General features: G+C 43.1%; 1 protein-coding gene across 2 annotated transcripts in view; it reads right to left on the bottom strand.

The window, feature by feature from the left end:
• Window positions 1-15,560, bottom strand: part of TRPC7 (transient receptor potential cation channel subfamily C member 7) — a 160,135-nt gene that overhangs the window by 10,354 nt on the left and 134,221 nt on the right. For both annotated transcript variants that reach the window (XM_027825838.3, XM_043521216.1), the window contains 2 exons: window positions 9,044-9,239; window positions 656-877 (listed from right to left, as the gene is read on the bottom strand). In XM_027825838.3, the coding sequence (XP_027681639.1) occupies window positions 656-877; window positions 9,044-9,239 (418 nt within the window). The remainder of the gene's footprint in view (window positions 1-655; window positions 878-9,043; window positions 9,240-15,560) is intronic.

Below are 15,560 nucleotides of genomic sequence, written 5' to 3'. Positions count from 1 at the left end.
TGTGCTTTCCCAAAGCGCACATCTCTTTCAAAAGAATGAACAGGTGGTGGATGAGGCAGGGCCGATCTATTACTGTGTATGATTGTCATTAGGCAGCTGAAAGCGGGGAAGTTGTTAACTGCGGCTTCAAGGTGCTGGGAAAAGTTAATATTCCCTGGTTGGAACCCGGCTTCCAATGATAAAATCAGATGTGGTATTAAATGCTGAGTTTTACATAATGGCAATAAAGTGAATTTAGGCAATACATAAAGAACGGTTTCAAGAGGCAGCATGATCCTGTGGCTAGCAATCTGGAGTAGGCGTCAGGAGACCTGCATTCTTCTATTCCCAGTTCTGCCATTAGCCTGCTTTGTGACTTCCTAGGGGAAGTCACCCCACCTGTTCCCCTTCCCAGTTCATACAGACCATAAGCTCTTTGGGGTGGGACTGTCTTTCACTAGATGTCTGCACAGTGTCTAACTCAAGGAGGCCACTACCTTGGTTAGGCTCTCCAGGTGCTACTGTAATACGAATAATAAATAAAATAGAGTACAATGCTAAGCAGCTCTTTTTGCTCATCTGTGAACGAAGTAGAATTCCTTCCCTTGATGCCCACAGAGGACATGATGGTCGTTTTACATTCAGGGTGTTAAAAGGAAAGAAGCATATGACATACCCGTAGCCTGGAATTCAGCATACCCATCTCAAGATCATTTTCACAGTTTTTGGCCTTAGATTTGCAGAGTTTTATGAGGCACATTTTTATTCTCATTATGAGATAATAAAACGATTTAGGGCTTGGCACTAGGTTAAAAGGAGCAGGCAGAGTCCTTCCTTCATCAAAGTATGATAACCAGAGCTTGGCACGAGCAAATTTCCACTCCACATCTGCATCCTCCTGCCGTGGGGAAGGGAAAATAAATTGCAGAATTAGTGTTTTGAAAAGAATTGAGAAGTATTATTGCATTGGCACTCAGACAGATGCACAAAGGTGGCAAGCGTATGAAGCTTGTCACTGAAGGCTACTCAACAGGAGTGTCTCTGACACAAAAGTCTTGCAGATTTCTGGCTCCCAAATCCATTTAACCTCTTTATAGTGAAATCTGGGTATTTACTTATATGCACCACCTTTTCCAACTGCTTTCAGTTGGCACACAGACAATATTCATGGCCATGTTCTTCATGTAGGACTGCCCTTTTTAATTACCTGTTTTTGGGGTGCACTACCTTTCATTTCAATGTGGGGAGTCGGGGGGATGGGTAAGGACTGTAGTGGTAGGAAAGGGAGTCCTGCAAGCAGAGGTGATACAGTATAACTAAAAAAGAAAAGAAAAAAAAGAAAGAAAAAGTGCATATCCTGAGTCCAGTTTCCGAGCTGAGCGAACGATGATGTCAGGAAGCCCGAAGGCACTGACATACCCCCTGTACCTCCAGCGGTTGCTGTGGGGAAGGAGTGGCTGGGGGTGGGGACATCAATAATCAGTCCTCTGCCAACTCCTTACAGATGTTGCTGTTCCTCGTGTGGAGGAAGGAGACAGGTGAGCCCAGTGCCCAGACGAGCCTGTCCCTCTCTGTCTGGTGGCGGCTAAAGATTAAATAATTATCCTTTCCAACATGTTCCCTATGCTTTGTCTGCTAAGCCAGGTGTGGTTTCCGAACGTCACAAGTTCCTAGGCTTCTCTAGGGCAACCTTGTAGTGAGCAAGATTTGAACAGAGCAGCTGGTCAGAGACCAGCAGAGAGAATGTCAGTCTTGCAGCTGGCTGAATTGAATGTCACATTCCTTCTAGCTTGGACAATGGACAAGTGACTAGAGGTGCCAATTAGGAATGGGACCACCTGTCCTTCCTTCCTTCTCCACCTGTCAAACATCCCTGGTTTGAACTTGAACTCCAGAGTTAATGAGTTCACACACCGCCCCCAGAAGGGACTGCAAAAAACATAGGAGAATGGAAGAGAGAGAGAGAAAGAGAGAGAGAGAGAGAGAGAACGAAACCTCATGGGGGGAAAAAGCAGGTAAAGAGCAGAGCAAAATGAGACTCTGAGAGGGAGCACAGATGACCAACAAAGTGCAACAGCTTTTAAGGGCCGTTACTTCTTCCCTATGATATCATTGCCACACGCTAGGGACTAGACTAGACCATGGGCAAGTTAGCAGTGGCTGGACTTCTTGGACCAGTTGCATCAGGTAGCTAGATGTGCTTTAGACCTCTAGCACATCACTGTACTTGAGGGTCAAATGGCACCCCCAAATTCTGTAGGCAGTACCTGTACCAGGTGACCTGAAAAGGAGCTTGCCTTGGGCAAGCCCAGAGGGGCTGTGCTAAATAAACAGCTGCTCTTTGCAGATTTTAAGAGTGGCTATGAGAAAACATGATGATATTGTAGTACAAAGGAGCCCAAATCAGGGCTGACCAAGGTGGGGGGTGGGGAAGGGCGGTTTGCTCCAGGCCCCTCCAAATGATGGAGAGGCAGCTGGGGCAATTTGAGTGAGTCATGTAGCAACTTGTTGCAGAGGTGACAATGCCACTCAGGTTTGACACCTGCCATCCAGGCGACCTGGCAGGCCGAGACCCCGGTGGTCGGAGTGAGGTCAGGGATAATGCTACAATCCACACAGGGAGAGGAGGGACTGGGAGCAATTCCTTAGCTGCACACAGGGCAGAGCCACCCTATCCCTGCAGGGAGGGCAGCAGCCCTACAGGCCTGGGCCATCTTTGACCCCCTCCCCCTTCTTAAACTCTTTAATCTCCAGGATCATTTTTTGGAAGGATGGGAGGGGTTTCCGTTTTAGATTTTGCCCCCAGGCCCTCAAAATCTCCATGTGGCCCTGTCCAAAATTGCCAGATTTGTGTGGATTAGGAATTCCACAAGGTTGCAGAGAGAGTCTGAGATGTGAAGTACCCCCACGCTTTTTATTTGATGCACTGAACATGGCCCCGTTTCTTCGGATGGCAAAGACATCTTCTTCGTTAAATGGAACACATACAAAAATGATCTGATATTTGGGCCTAGCTGATAAATAGAGTTATCTAAGGATATATTTTCAATGCAAAGCACGAGGAAGTGGGTATGTAATTTCCATTCAAAATAAACTGTGTATCAAGTTAATCACAGCAATATTTAACTACTAGGTAACGGTTGTCATCTGATTCATTAAAAAATTCTGAACAGCAGCTTGGGCCACTTATCTCTTCTGATAATTAAAAAACTATAAGAAAATACCAGCTGATTTCCTTGTTTGTCCTATTTGTATTCATCATCATTATATCTTGGTTCTCCATCAGTCAGCACATGTCACATAAGCAAGTTCACTTCTCAGTTAAGATGATTCACCATTATTAGGTTGTCAAGGTGAGCCAAGACACCAAGAACATTTCTGAAGATAAATGTAAGGTTAGTGCAGTCTTTATTGAACCGAGTGGCATTTATGATTTTACTCAGTACTTGTATGGTCTGACCCTTATTTCAAGATTGTTTACTGGTTGAAAAAAGACCATCTGCAGCTGCTTTACAGCTGTTTTCATTGTGGTATATATAGAAACCAGTAGCATCAATGGGAAAATAGGTTTGCCAATAATCTCTACTCACATCTGTACTATGGTCAAATGTATAATGCAACTCATTCATCAGTACACATCTCTGATGATACCACTGTGTTTGGCAGCCTTTCAGAAATGGACATATTGCAAAACAGAGGCCTTGGGCCAAATTCTGCCCTCGTTTATGAAGATCCAACTTCATGGACTTCAATGGAGCGGTGCTCACTTAGCCCCTATTGACTTACTCCCGAGGGAATTCTGCGCCCAAAAAATTTAAAATTATGTGCACAATATTTTAAAATTCTGCAAATTTTATTTGTCAGTAAATATATGTGGCTCCAGCATGGCAGTGGGGAGCATGGGCCACTGGCTGCACTGGTTGAGGTGGGAGATCACCCTGAAGCCCCCACCTCCCGCAGTACAGAGACTGGGCAGTGAGGCAACGCCTGACCCTGACACAGTGCAAGGGCTGGGCCTGCCCCAGAAATGCCCCAGGGCCCTGTCCCTCTGCACCAGGTAGGGCTGGGCAGGCTCAGCCCAACAGGATTGAAATGTGGAGGGGCTTAGTGTGTGGGGATCCAGGTGTGGGGTGAGAAGTTTCTGTGTGGGGCAATCTGGGTGCGGGTGGCTCAGTGGGAAATCTGGATGCACAGAGGCTCGTTGTGGGGTTCCGGGTGAAGGGACAATGGGATTCTGCAGGGGATCCAGGTGAAGGTGGGCTGGGTGTGGGGAGATGGAGCTCAGCAGGAGGTTTGGGGTGTGGAGGGCTCCATGGGGGGACCCGGTGCTGGGGGAGTGGGGCTTGGTGGGGTGGGGGTCCGGGTGCAGCTGGTTGGGGATCAGTGGGGTGGAGGTGTGGGTGTTGGGGTTAGGGCTTGTGAGGGTGAGGGTTCGATGGGCCTGCTAATGGGGGAGCCCCAGCTCCTGATGAGTGGATGCCGCATGCTGGGCTCCTGCTTCCCTCCACGATTCTCCTATCCCCTCTTCTTCTCCATCCCCCCCTCACTCCCACATTCCCCCCCTGCCCTATTTCACCCCTGTTCCTTCCCAACTGCCTCTTCCCCTCAGCCCCCCACCCCCCTTACCCAGCCCCACCACAGGCACTCACTGTTGCTGTCATAAATATAAAGGGAAGGGTAAACCCCTTTAAAATCCCTCCTGGCCAGAGGAAAAATCCTCTCACCTGTAAAGGGTTAAGAAGCTAAAGGTAACCTCGCTGGCACCTGACCAAAATGACCAATGAGGAGACAAGATACTTTCAAAAGCTGGGAGGAGGGAGAGAAACAAAGGGTCTGTGTCTGTCGGTATGCTGTTTTGCTGGGGATAGACCAGGAATGGAGTCTTAGAACTTTAGTAAGTAATCTAGCTAGGTATGTGTTAGATTATGATATCTTTAAATGGCTGAGAAAAGAATTGTGCTGAATAGAATGACTATTTCTGTCTGTATGTCTTTTTTGTAACTTAAGGTTTTGCCTAGCGGGATTCTCTGTTTTGAATCTAATTACCCTGTAAGGTACCTACCGTCTTGATTTTACAGGGGGTGATTCCTTTACTCCTATTTACTTCTATTTCTATTAAAAGTCTTCTTGTAAGAAAACTGAATGCTTTTTCATTGTTCTCAGATCCAAGGGTTTGGGTCTGTGGTCACCTATGCAAATTGGTGAGGATTTTTACCAAACCTTTCCCAGGAAGTGGGGTGCAAGGGTTGGGAGGATTTTGGGGGGAAAGATGTGTCCCAACTACGTTTCCCAGTAAACCCAGTTAGAGTTTGGTGGTGGCAGTGGTTATTCCAAGGACAAAAGATAAAATTAATTTGTACCTTGGGGAAGTTTTAACCTAAGCTGGTAAAAGTAAGCTTAGGAGGTTTTCATGCAGGTCCCCACATCTGTACCCTAGAGTTCAGAGTGGGGGAGGAACCTTGACAGTTGCACAGAATAGAAAACAGGAAGGCTCCCAGCACACAGAAGGGGAGCCCGACTGGCACTAGGACCCAGGAGGCAGCCCTCACCTGCGGAGTCAGTGCAGCAGAGACCCAGCCTCCTTCAGCTGGGCAGCTCTGCTCTTACACGCTTAACCCTGTGTGCCCCCCATGCCTCACCTCTGTTTGGAGGGAGGCAACCCCCCTCCCCCCCAAAAAAAACTCCTGTGCCCATGGTCATCCCCCGCACGGCTTCCCTGCAGTTTTCCGCAGGCAAACACAGGAAATCTACAGAATCCCCCCAGGAGTATTGCCTGGATTTGAACCTTATAAAACAAAACTTAAACCTAATCACAGTAATTGGTTAACTTGTTTTTACTTTTGTGTCTGGCAGAGAGATAAGAGGCTGATCAAGATGCTGGATTAGACATGAGCAGGCTGCCCCCACAAATGATGATACTTAATCACTTTTTAATAAATATCCCATCTAGAGGGACTGTCCAGCAGCGAACAGGATAACTACTTCCTGTCCTCTACTGTCTCTCTTGCCAGTGCTCTGTGAAGGACAAGGTTAAAAAGAGATTTTATTGTGGGTTGAGGCAGGAACAGGTTAGGTGTCTGCTGGAAGATGTAATTCACTGGACTATCACCTGTTCCAGACATTCCACCAACTATATTGACATTATGGGACACCCTATCACTGCATCAGGGAATTAAGGGCCTCCTGAACACCAAAGTAGGGCCTGAGGAGGTGTTGCGAGATGCCATGGTTATAAGTGAGACCTATGAGCTATCAAAGACATTCAACCAATATCTTATGGAATTTTTGTCACAGGAACAAGGATAACTTCTGTCACAGGTAGAAAGGGTAGGTATTTGAGCTGACAAAACTGGTTGACGTTTGTACTAAGCTAAATGTGCAAATATGAAAAGTAGAGCTGGTCAAATCCCACTTATCAAATATGTTATTCAGTGAATGTTGCAGATAGAAATTGAAGACTAGACTGAGGCTTGGACTACACATCCCAGAAAAGGAGTCAAGCACTGTAAGGACCGCCCCTTAGGTTTACAATTTTATTGAAGCTACCAACCCCTTCTGCCCAGCTGCACACAAGTAAATGGCACTGTTCATCCTGCTTCCTCACTGCCCAGTCAGATGTGCAAGGAGTGGCAGGGAATGGCGTAGCTGAACGGGTATGGGGCGGTGTAATAATTTCCTGCTGGCATAGGCGAGCACCGCCCTTCCCTAAGTAAGGGGGAAGCAGGGAGGGAATTGGGTCTCTGAATCACAGTGCCTCCTCGAGCTACTCGTGGAGTGGCGCAGTTTATACACCATCCCTTTTTTCTGGATAGTGCCTAAAGGTACAATCTAGCCCTGAATAATTTATCTTTGTGGCATTTGATGGGCTTTGTAGCCCATCAAGTATTATTTGATGGATAAATTATTGGATTAATATCTGCTATAGTCCTTGCTATGGAGAACCCCGTTAACCGTTAGAGAAATGAAAAGGAAGAATATTATACATCATCCCAATGATAAAACAAGGGGGGAAATATCTACCTCCGGTGCACATTGCACCAGACCAAATACAGTTTGATGATCTCAGAATTCTACATGGCAGCACTGGTACAATTTGAATTATTCCCTTTTTACCAGCTACTACAAATACTGATTATGACTCTCCCACCCCATTTCCAATCATATTCTGAAATACCCCATAAGTGGTATACTAAAACTAATTCTGGTGTTTGTAGACAGAAAATGTTCAATGCTCATAAATTGGTACACACTTCCAGACCACAAATTGCTAGAGCAAACCTACCAGTTACTATATCTGAACTTTCATTATACTTGTATTCTCAGCCAAATGCAAAGCTAATATGGCCTAGTAATTCCTAGCCTACAAACAGCTGCTCTCTTTCTCCTGGCTATATAAGTACTTATATTAACAATGCCATGCAAATATTATGTTCTCACAAAACGCAAGCAAATGTAATATTCATGCATGATTTCATTTTTTCCCTTTTTCAGTACAGAGTCAACTAAAAAGTTACTCATGCTCCCTAATAAACACTCCCTTATGAAAGAGCCCCTGGTCGAGCCTTGCTTAGGTGCAAAGTTATTGTTTTTAGCTAAACAACTCTGTCCTAGACTTATACCCTGGGCGTTTTATGCATTGTTTGCCTTATCTACCTGGGCTTGTAGTACTAATGACTGTTCCCGACTCTCTGGGACCTAATCATCAAAAGTGTGGGTGCAAAACTACACATGTTTAGTTTAGGGGTGTATAAACAGTTATGCATGCGTGCAAACTGGCTTTGCACGGACATGTGTGCACACAAACCATGGCTTCTATGTGTGCATCAGGGTATTTGTGTGCCTAAACTGAATAAATGAAAACAACATGCACACACTTTGGAAGATCCTTTCCATGAATTGCTTAGCCTAGAGCTCTGCAGCACAGATAGCTTTACATGAGGGATTTTTGTTTTGTTTATTTGAAAGTAGCAACCTTAGCAATATTGATGCTGGAGAGCATGCTTTCCTGCAATAACAGATAACAGCTGTAAGATGGCACTGCAAAAATGGTGGGAAGAGTTTCCTCCAAGAAAAAAGGAAGAATGCACTAGGAGGTTGAGGCCATTTGAAAGTAAGTCCCATCTCAGAGGAAGAGAAACTAACTGAGAAGCTTGATCGTAAATGTTAAGGATCTCTTGGGGAATACAACTGTGCCTTCTGAAAGCAGGGAAAGCTTTCTTGGGTAGACAGCACTATGTAAGTGTTTGCTGACATCCGTCCTGATTGCAGCAGACATAAGGCACAGGGGTATATTTTCAGCTCTGGCCTTCTGCAGAGCTGGGTTCTGAGGATAGATCAGAACAGCTAATTAATACAAATCCAACTGTAGGAATTTGACATTGAAGAAACTGGGACAAGAAAACAGAAAACACGGACAACAGTGTCCAATATTAATAACTTCCCTGGCTTTACTTATATTAGCAGAAAGTTTCTTCTCCCAAGTATTTAGCAAATCCAACCTGCTAATATGAACAATACAGGACACAGCCGAATCCTGGATATACATTTCTGCAGCTATTCATTCAGATTCTCTAATGAGTTAGCCTCTGCTCTTTGTGGCCCTTTCGTGTTTGCTTCCTACAAACATTCTTGTCACAGAGTTTTACTTGCACAAATGTTCATGGAGAATGACTTTCAAAGCTGCCAGGCCTGAGTTTGGGGAATCTATTTAATCTAATCTATTTTTGTGACTCTAGCCTAGATAGTGAATGCTCACAAAGAACTGTTCGTGGGTTTGAAAAAAAATCAAGAACTACTTTCAAATAATGAATATATCTAAGGAAATTGTGATCTGCTCAGAGATATTCTACAAACAAAAGGAAGATAAATCCATCGTATAAATGCTTCATTGTGAATTATTCGCTTAGGTCTAATTCTGGGATAGAGACTTTTCAGTTGCCATAGAATTTTAAGATAAATGGCTTCTGTCACACTATGACATCTTATATAGTAGATCCTGTAATTTCCTTGTTTTTATAACATATAACAGTAAATATATACTCTGTAATCAAATTGTTTATCTTACCTCAATTTCCTGATAGGAGTTGTTGATCATGGCTATTAACATATTGAGCAGCACCACCACCATGGTAACATTATAAACTCCATAGAGTACATAGCCAATATTCTCAATGAACTTATGATCGTACTTCAGCACCACTGATATCACTTCAGACAAGCCAAATATTGACCAGAATAAGGTTTTAAAACTTTCTTCTACCCTAAAAACAAAACAAACAATTATTTCACATTGTCGTCTCCAGATTGGCAAGCCAAGACGTTAATAATAAAAATGGCGCTTGCCCAGAGTAAATATGATGTCTCTGTGTAATCAGTGCAAGCCATGATCAATCACCCTGTGGACTGCCAAGTCATATTTCCTGAACTGATAACAGTATGTGGCATCCCAAGTAAGCCATAAAACAACACTACCTCTGATCTGCCCCATCTGCTTTTTCCCAACCTCATTAACTATGAGCTAGATTGTAACTGGAACTCTGTACCCCTGGAGGGGTAGTAAAACCCCTACAAGGGCTAACTGGAACTTCAGACCTAGCTGCAGGGCTAAGTAGGGATGTTCAACGCATTCATGTATGTCCTCCCTTAAGCAGGTGGGCAGAGAACGGTTCGGGGGGAGGGGCGGGCAGGGAGTGTGGCAGAGAATGGGCAGAGGCTTGGTTCCATCCCCCTACTGGGGTTGGCCTTCTAGAGTTCAAAGAGAGAATCTGTGGAGAGGCATTGTGGGTGGAAGGGAATTTGGAGGCAAAGGATCAAGAGAGTTTTTCCAGCCGGTGGTTTCCAGGGCACGTTTGAAAGTGGAGGAGATGGAGCCAGAGGAAAGGGAAAGGTTAAAGAATAGGGAGAAGAAAGGAGATAAAACAGTGTCAGAGAGGGGAAGATCTGGGAAGGGTGAGGTCAAGATGGTAGATCAGGAGGAGGGAGCTGTCTGACTCAGAGAAGGGTGAAGCAGTAAAATATGGAAGGGAATATGAATGGCTCAAAGGGAAAAGGGGAGGATAATGAGAGACCCTGGTACAGGAACCACACTTTGCCTTTCGAGAAATCTGCTTGGCTCTTTATTCAAAGGCAAAATGACCAGGACTGACCAGTACCCATCTAATAAAAATTCAAACTATCCATTGACTTTCAGTGAATACACTCCTTTGTAAAACATTATGGCCTTTACAATTGAGACTGATGAAATGTTTCATATTGCTACGGCAGCTTAACCCTGAGAAATCACTTTATAAAGCAGATTATAGACTCACCACAAATTACCCTCAGAAAATAATAAGCTTTTACATGAACTCCAGTGTCAATTACACCTGGCAAAGCAGGAAAAGGAATTAATTACTATCATTTAAAGTATAGTAAAGACCACTGGTTAGTTGCATTATGTACTGCTGCAACAACTAAGTATTATCAGCATCACAGCCCATTATACTCTCTTCTTCCACTTGCGTACAGCAGTAGTGAATTTATTAACTTTACGGGTGATGTTCTTTGGGGGAATAACTTCACTGGCTTCAGTGGTGCTGCACAAACAGAGGAGCTGGACCTATGAGTTTCAAACAGATGTTACATGGGATTAGAACCTCAATAAGCACACACCTTCCTATTCTTCTGTCATGTTACCCAAAAATTCATGTGCCTATCAATATATTATCCACCTCTTTCATTTATACTAAATGAAACCTAGAAATTATCAGAGGTTTTCTCACTTCAGGCACATGTTGGACAGAGTTTATGATTTCTGAGTCCAGTAGTTGGCACATCTTTCCAAGTTACCAAGCTATGGCACTTTTCCATATGGCAGACATTTCCTCTTGTTTTAATACTCCCATTTTTGTTCTTTGCATTGATCTACAGTGGTAACTGCCATTCATATGATGGAGTACTTAAATAACAGAATCCGGCCAATGCTTATTCCATTAAATATTGCACTTTCCAGTTAAAGTGCATTTATAGAGCTTAATACTCTGGCTTAGAAGCCTGTCACCTAAGTCACTTACCCAACTAATAAAAGACTGTAACCACCAACTTTGATCCTTGCGGCACCCTGCAATTAACCTTGTTTTTTAATTTGGAGAGGTTCCACTTGTTTTCTACCCTTCAGGCAATTTTTAATACAATGTGTCAACTCTGCTCCTTTTCCGCAACTTTCGCATTAACCTCTGTGCTGGAATGTTGCCATGTTCTCTTCGAAAACTTAATTACTGGCTGTATGTGGCTCTGGCAGTACAATAGATTTATGAAGAATTCTAGCAAATTAGTTATAGAAACAGAGCGTTCCTTTCCTGAGAGGGTGACAGATTGACCTAACAAAATTTGTGCATTTCCTAATTATCCTTCATAACCCTCCCCAGCAAAACATCAGTATCCAAGGTCTTGTCTTTGATATGGGAAAACAATAAGCCTGGTGCATCCCAAATGTGGATCCACTGTCTCAGTGTGGAGACGGGCCTGAGTCCCTCAGACTGGATTTCAATCCAGATCCAACTTTCTCTGGTGTTCAGGAATGTTCAGATGTGGTGGGGGGGGGGGGTTAGTTTGCCCTGTTGTAGAGAAAGGAGCAGTGACATGCTGGAGAGGGTTGTGAGAGATTCCCAAGAGGCCCTTATTAATCCATCATTACATTTAAGAAAAGACTGCAATAACGCCTCTGTCTGTCATGTTCACTCCCTTTCAGGATGCTGCCTAACCACATGGCTCCTCGGCCTTAGCACAGCATCCGGTGAACGTTATTTTTATCGGTGCCTGTAGTTAAAATATTGGCAGTAAGTCACTGGAAAAGGGAAGTGGGGACCCAGATTCTGAATATCTCTGAGTTCAGGTGTGTTTAGATCCAGGGTTTTGGTCCATATTTATGTTTGCATTTCTCATGGATTCTTTCGTTCCTTCCATCACTCCGTGTGTTTAAAGCCCTCTTGTTATGGGGCCTACATCTTGGGAGAGATTCAGGGCTGAAAGAAGCAGATCCAACGTAGGGCAAATTATTAGTGCAGTTGATCCCCTTGGCTGAGCTAGTAATAACGGAGCGGAAGCTGGTGAACTGGGGGTGTGTGTGTGTGTGTGTGTGTTCACAAGTATAGGCGGCACGCAACTTGAGGGAGTGTTCTTACAACCTCCTTCAAAGCAAAAGCACTGAAAACACCATTCCCACCATACCGCACCAAGGCTCTCTGTGCTTCTGGGTTAATGTCTAGCTCACTTGTCATGATTAAAACATTTTCGAAGTCATGAATGATACTGACTGGAGTCATTCTATCTACAAAGCCTGGAAGAAGCACACCTGACTTCTGTAAACTAGCTACACAAGTGTCCCCAAAGAGTACTAGGCTGCAAGAAATCGCCGAATGAAAACGAGAGTAAAAAAGATCCAGTTGGGTTATTCTGCTAGCCTGAGAATTGGGAGACTCTTGTTCATTTCTCTGCTTTGCCACAGACTTCCGGTGTGGCCTTCAGAAATGCACTTAGGGCCAGATTTTCAAAGGTATTTAGGTGCCTAAAGACTCAGATTTAGGTGCCTAAAGACTTTAGGTGCCCATTGGGATTTTCAAAAGTGCCTAAGCGTTTGGGCTCCTAATTTCCATTCATTTCACTGTTTTGAATCCGAACCTATTGAAATCAATGGGAGTTAGAAGCCTAATCTGTTTAGCCAATTTTGAAAATCCCACTAGGTGTCTGCCTGCATCACCAGGCTCCTACACTTTGAAAATCTGGCCTTCAATTATTTGGTGCCTCAGTTCCCTATCTATAAAATAGGTGCGCGCCGACCTCACAGGATAAGTACATGAGAAATCTGATGCACTCAGATACTGTGATGTAGGTGCTTAAAAATAGGATGATATTTTAAAGTTTTAATTCTACTCTAGTTAAGATCCAATTCTGGTTTATGTCTTTGATACATGAGTTGAAACACAAGTTCTTCCTGCCAGTAGCTGAAAGTGTTAAAAGAAACAATGGAGAGACTATTTAAAGAAGAGTTTTAATCCAATATCTGAAGTTAAACAGAATAATACTCTGACTTTCTATATTGCCTTTGATCAGTGATCTGAATATGCTTCACTGACAGAAACTAACAAAGTCCAAGAGCCGACCCCTGTGAGGGAGTAGGTGTTTTGTCCTCCTTACAGATGGGAAATGTAGTGATTTACACAAGTTTACATGGTCATGGACTGAAGCAGAATCTGAAACCTAGAGAGAGCTGATTTCCTGTCTTTTGCTGTAACAACTATCCTTCGCTATATTATCTCCCCTGTTTTAATGTGTTTCAATATATACTTCAATGCACAGGAGTTATTCTCCCCTCAGTGCACACCACTATTCCCTCTAAACTGTGTGCGTGTGCACGTCCCACAGATCCTAAACCCCGCGCACGCCGCGAAACACTGTGTGCACAAAAATTTGCACAGAAGCACAAAAATTTGCACACACAGCCTGTCAAAAATTTGCACAGAAGAAATGTTTTGCGCACATGGCCTGTCAAAAATTAGAGGGAACATTGGTGCACACATTATTTCAATGAAAGCTAAATAGAATTTGATGCTTTTGCATCAAGGGGAGACTAGAATCCATAGAATATGTGAGATTAGTTGCATGCCGACTTTGATTAAGCATTATTGTTCTTTCCATCAGAGGGGTTTCATATAAATCTCTCCTGCAGTATTCCTCTCCTGGTTAAGAAAGCTCAAGGCATCCTTTCAGACTGAGCTCTTCCCCATGAGTAGGAAGTGCTTAGCTCCTCCAACATGAAATACAGTCAATATTATATAAAATGTTGTGTTTTAATGAAAAGTCTCCAAATAATGATGAAACTGAATGAATTGAATTTCTCTTTAGGAGGTGGGGCTAGGCTTAAACCTGATTTGTGATGCAGAATGCAGTATGAATGCAATCAGTCCTGCTTCCATTTCAATTTTGTTTATATATCATGCTCTCAATTATGGACTGTTTCAACAACTGTGTTCTGTATACAGCATAAAAAATGAACAGATAAACATAACTATGATCTTCAGCAACTGCAATGAAAATTCTGAAAAGGGGGGAAATTAAGCGTTTTTAAAACTATTTTGCAATTATACAGTTAGCTAAACAGACTCTGTATTTAGCAGTCTAAAATTAAGCAGGAGTAACATACACTTTGTTCCTTCTGCAAAAGGAGTATGCACATTTCAGAGACAAGAGCACCCTTTGTATGCTACTTCTGATTCATAAAGCACTGATGTAGTCAATGGTTTAGAGTGCACTGTTCTTTAGAGTACAAGACCAACAAAACTGAACATGTGGTTTGAAAAGTGCAGTAACACACAAGAAGGGGAGCACTGGAATCACTCTGGATATTCACTAACCATAATAATTAGTAGAGCTAAGCAAATAATTCATAGTCCTTTTTTGACAAATTTAATTTATTTTTGATGCTTACAAATTGCCTACGAGAAGCTTATGATTTTCTCACATGTATGCATCATTCACTGAATAATAGCACTGAATAGTTCTTGATCTGTTAAGCAATTCATTGTGGATAATCCAACTCCCATTGAATTATCATTACTATTACAGTAATGCCTAGGAGCCATAGTCATGGACTAGGATCCCATTGTGCTCGGCCCCATACAAACAGAGAACAAAAAGACAGAGAAATAGGTTCGTTTTGATCTGATCTGCAGACCATGTGGTTCTTTTTCTATTTCATGACTGGGTGAACTGCACCCAGAATCCCTTAGAATCAGTTTCCAGAGCAAGCAACTGCATTTTCAAGTTCAAAATTTGCTTTTTGTAAATGTTCTATTATATTCACTTAAAATCCTCTATTTTTCCTACCTGTAAATGCATTTGAAGAAATATTTGCACAACAACCACACAAGGGTTATGAACACAGCAAAAGGGGGAAAAAATGTTTGTTTTTCCCAGGTGAATTTTCACAGCAGCTGTTTAAAGTAGTTGCCCAGCTGCAATAATTTGTTCCTCCCCCTCTTCATGAGTCACTTAGTGCCATTTGTGAATGCCCACCATATTCTGCCCAGAACTCACTGACAGCTCAGTAAAATATTGAAGGAAAAGTCTACGTGATACATAGTTGCCCCTATGCTAATGTATTCTTGATATGTGTAAATTAACAACATATGTTTATGACTTAACACCATAAGATTTCCAGCTTTGTGAAAGTGTCTGAGAATGGTCTAAGATGAATGTTAATCCCTGAGCTGTACGGTATATGCATTATGTAAAAAAAGACTGCACACCTCCCTTACTAAGCACATATTTCACACTCCAGGGTATTAAAATAATCTGAAACAGCAACGGGAATCCTGGAAATCTACTCTTACTAACTGTGAACAGCATTAGGAACAAAGTTGGAGGAATGTTCGCCGATGTGAATTTCCCTAACAGCGCGAATTGAAATTTGCTGGGCAAGATAACAGAATCCCTGACCCTGCAATCTGACCTGCTCCGGGGCACGTTTTAGCCTGTGCGGCTTCATCATGGGGACATTCCCTCTGAATGGATCAGGTTGTGGGATCCAGGCCAAAAGTGCCAAC

The sequence above is a fragment of the Chelonia mydas genome, chromosome 8, assembly GCF_015237465.2.
Source record: "Chelonia mydas isolate rCheMyd1 chromosome 8, rCheMyd1.pri.v2, whole genome shotgun sequence".
Taxonomy (NCBI): domain Eukaryota; kingdom Metazoa; phylum Chordata; order Testudines; family Cheloniidae; genus Chelonia; species Chelonia mydas.
The sequence above is the reverse complement of the archived record's forward strand: the minus strand, read 5'-3'. Positions and strand labels throughout refer to the sequence as shown.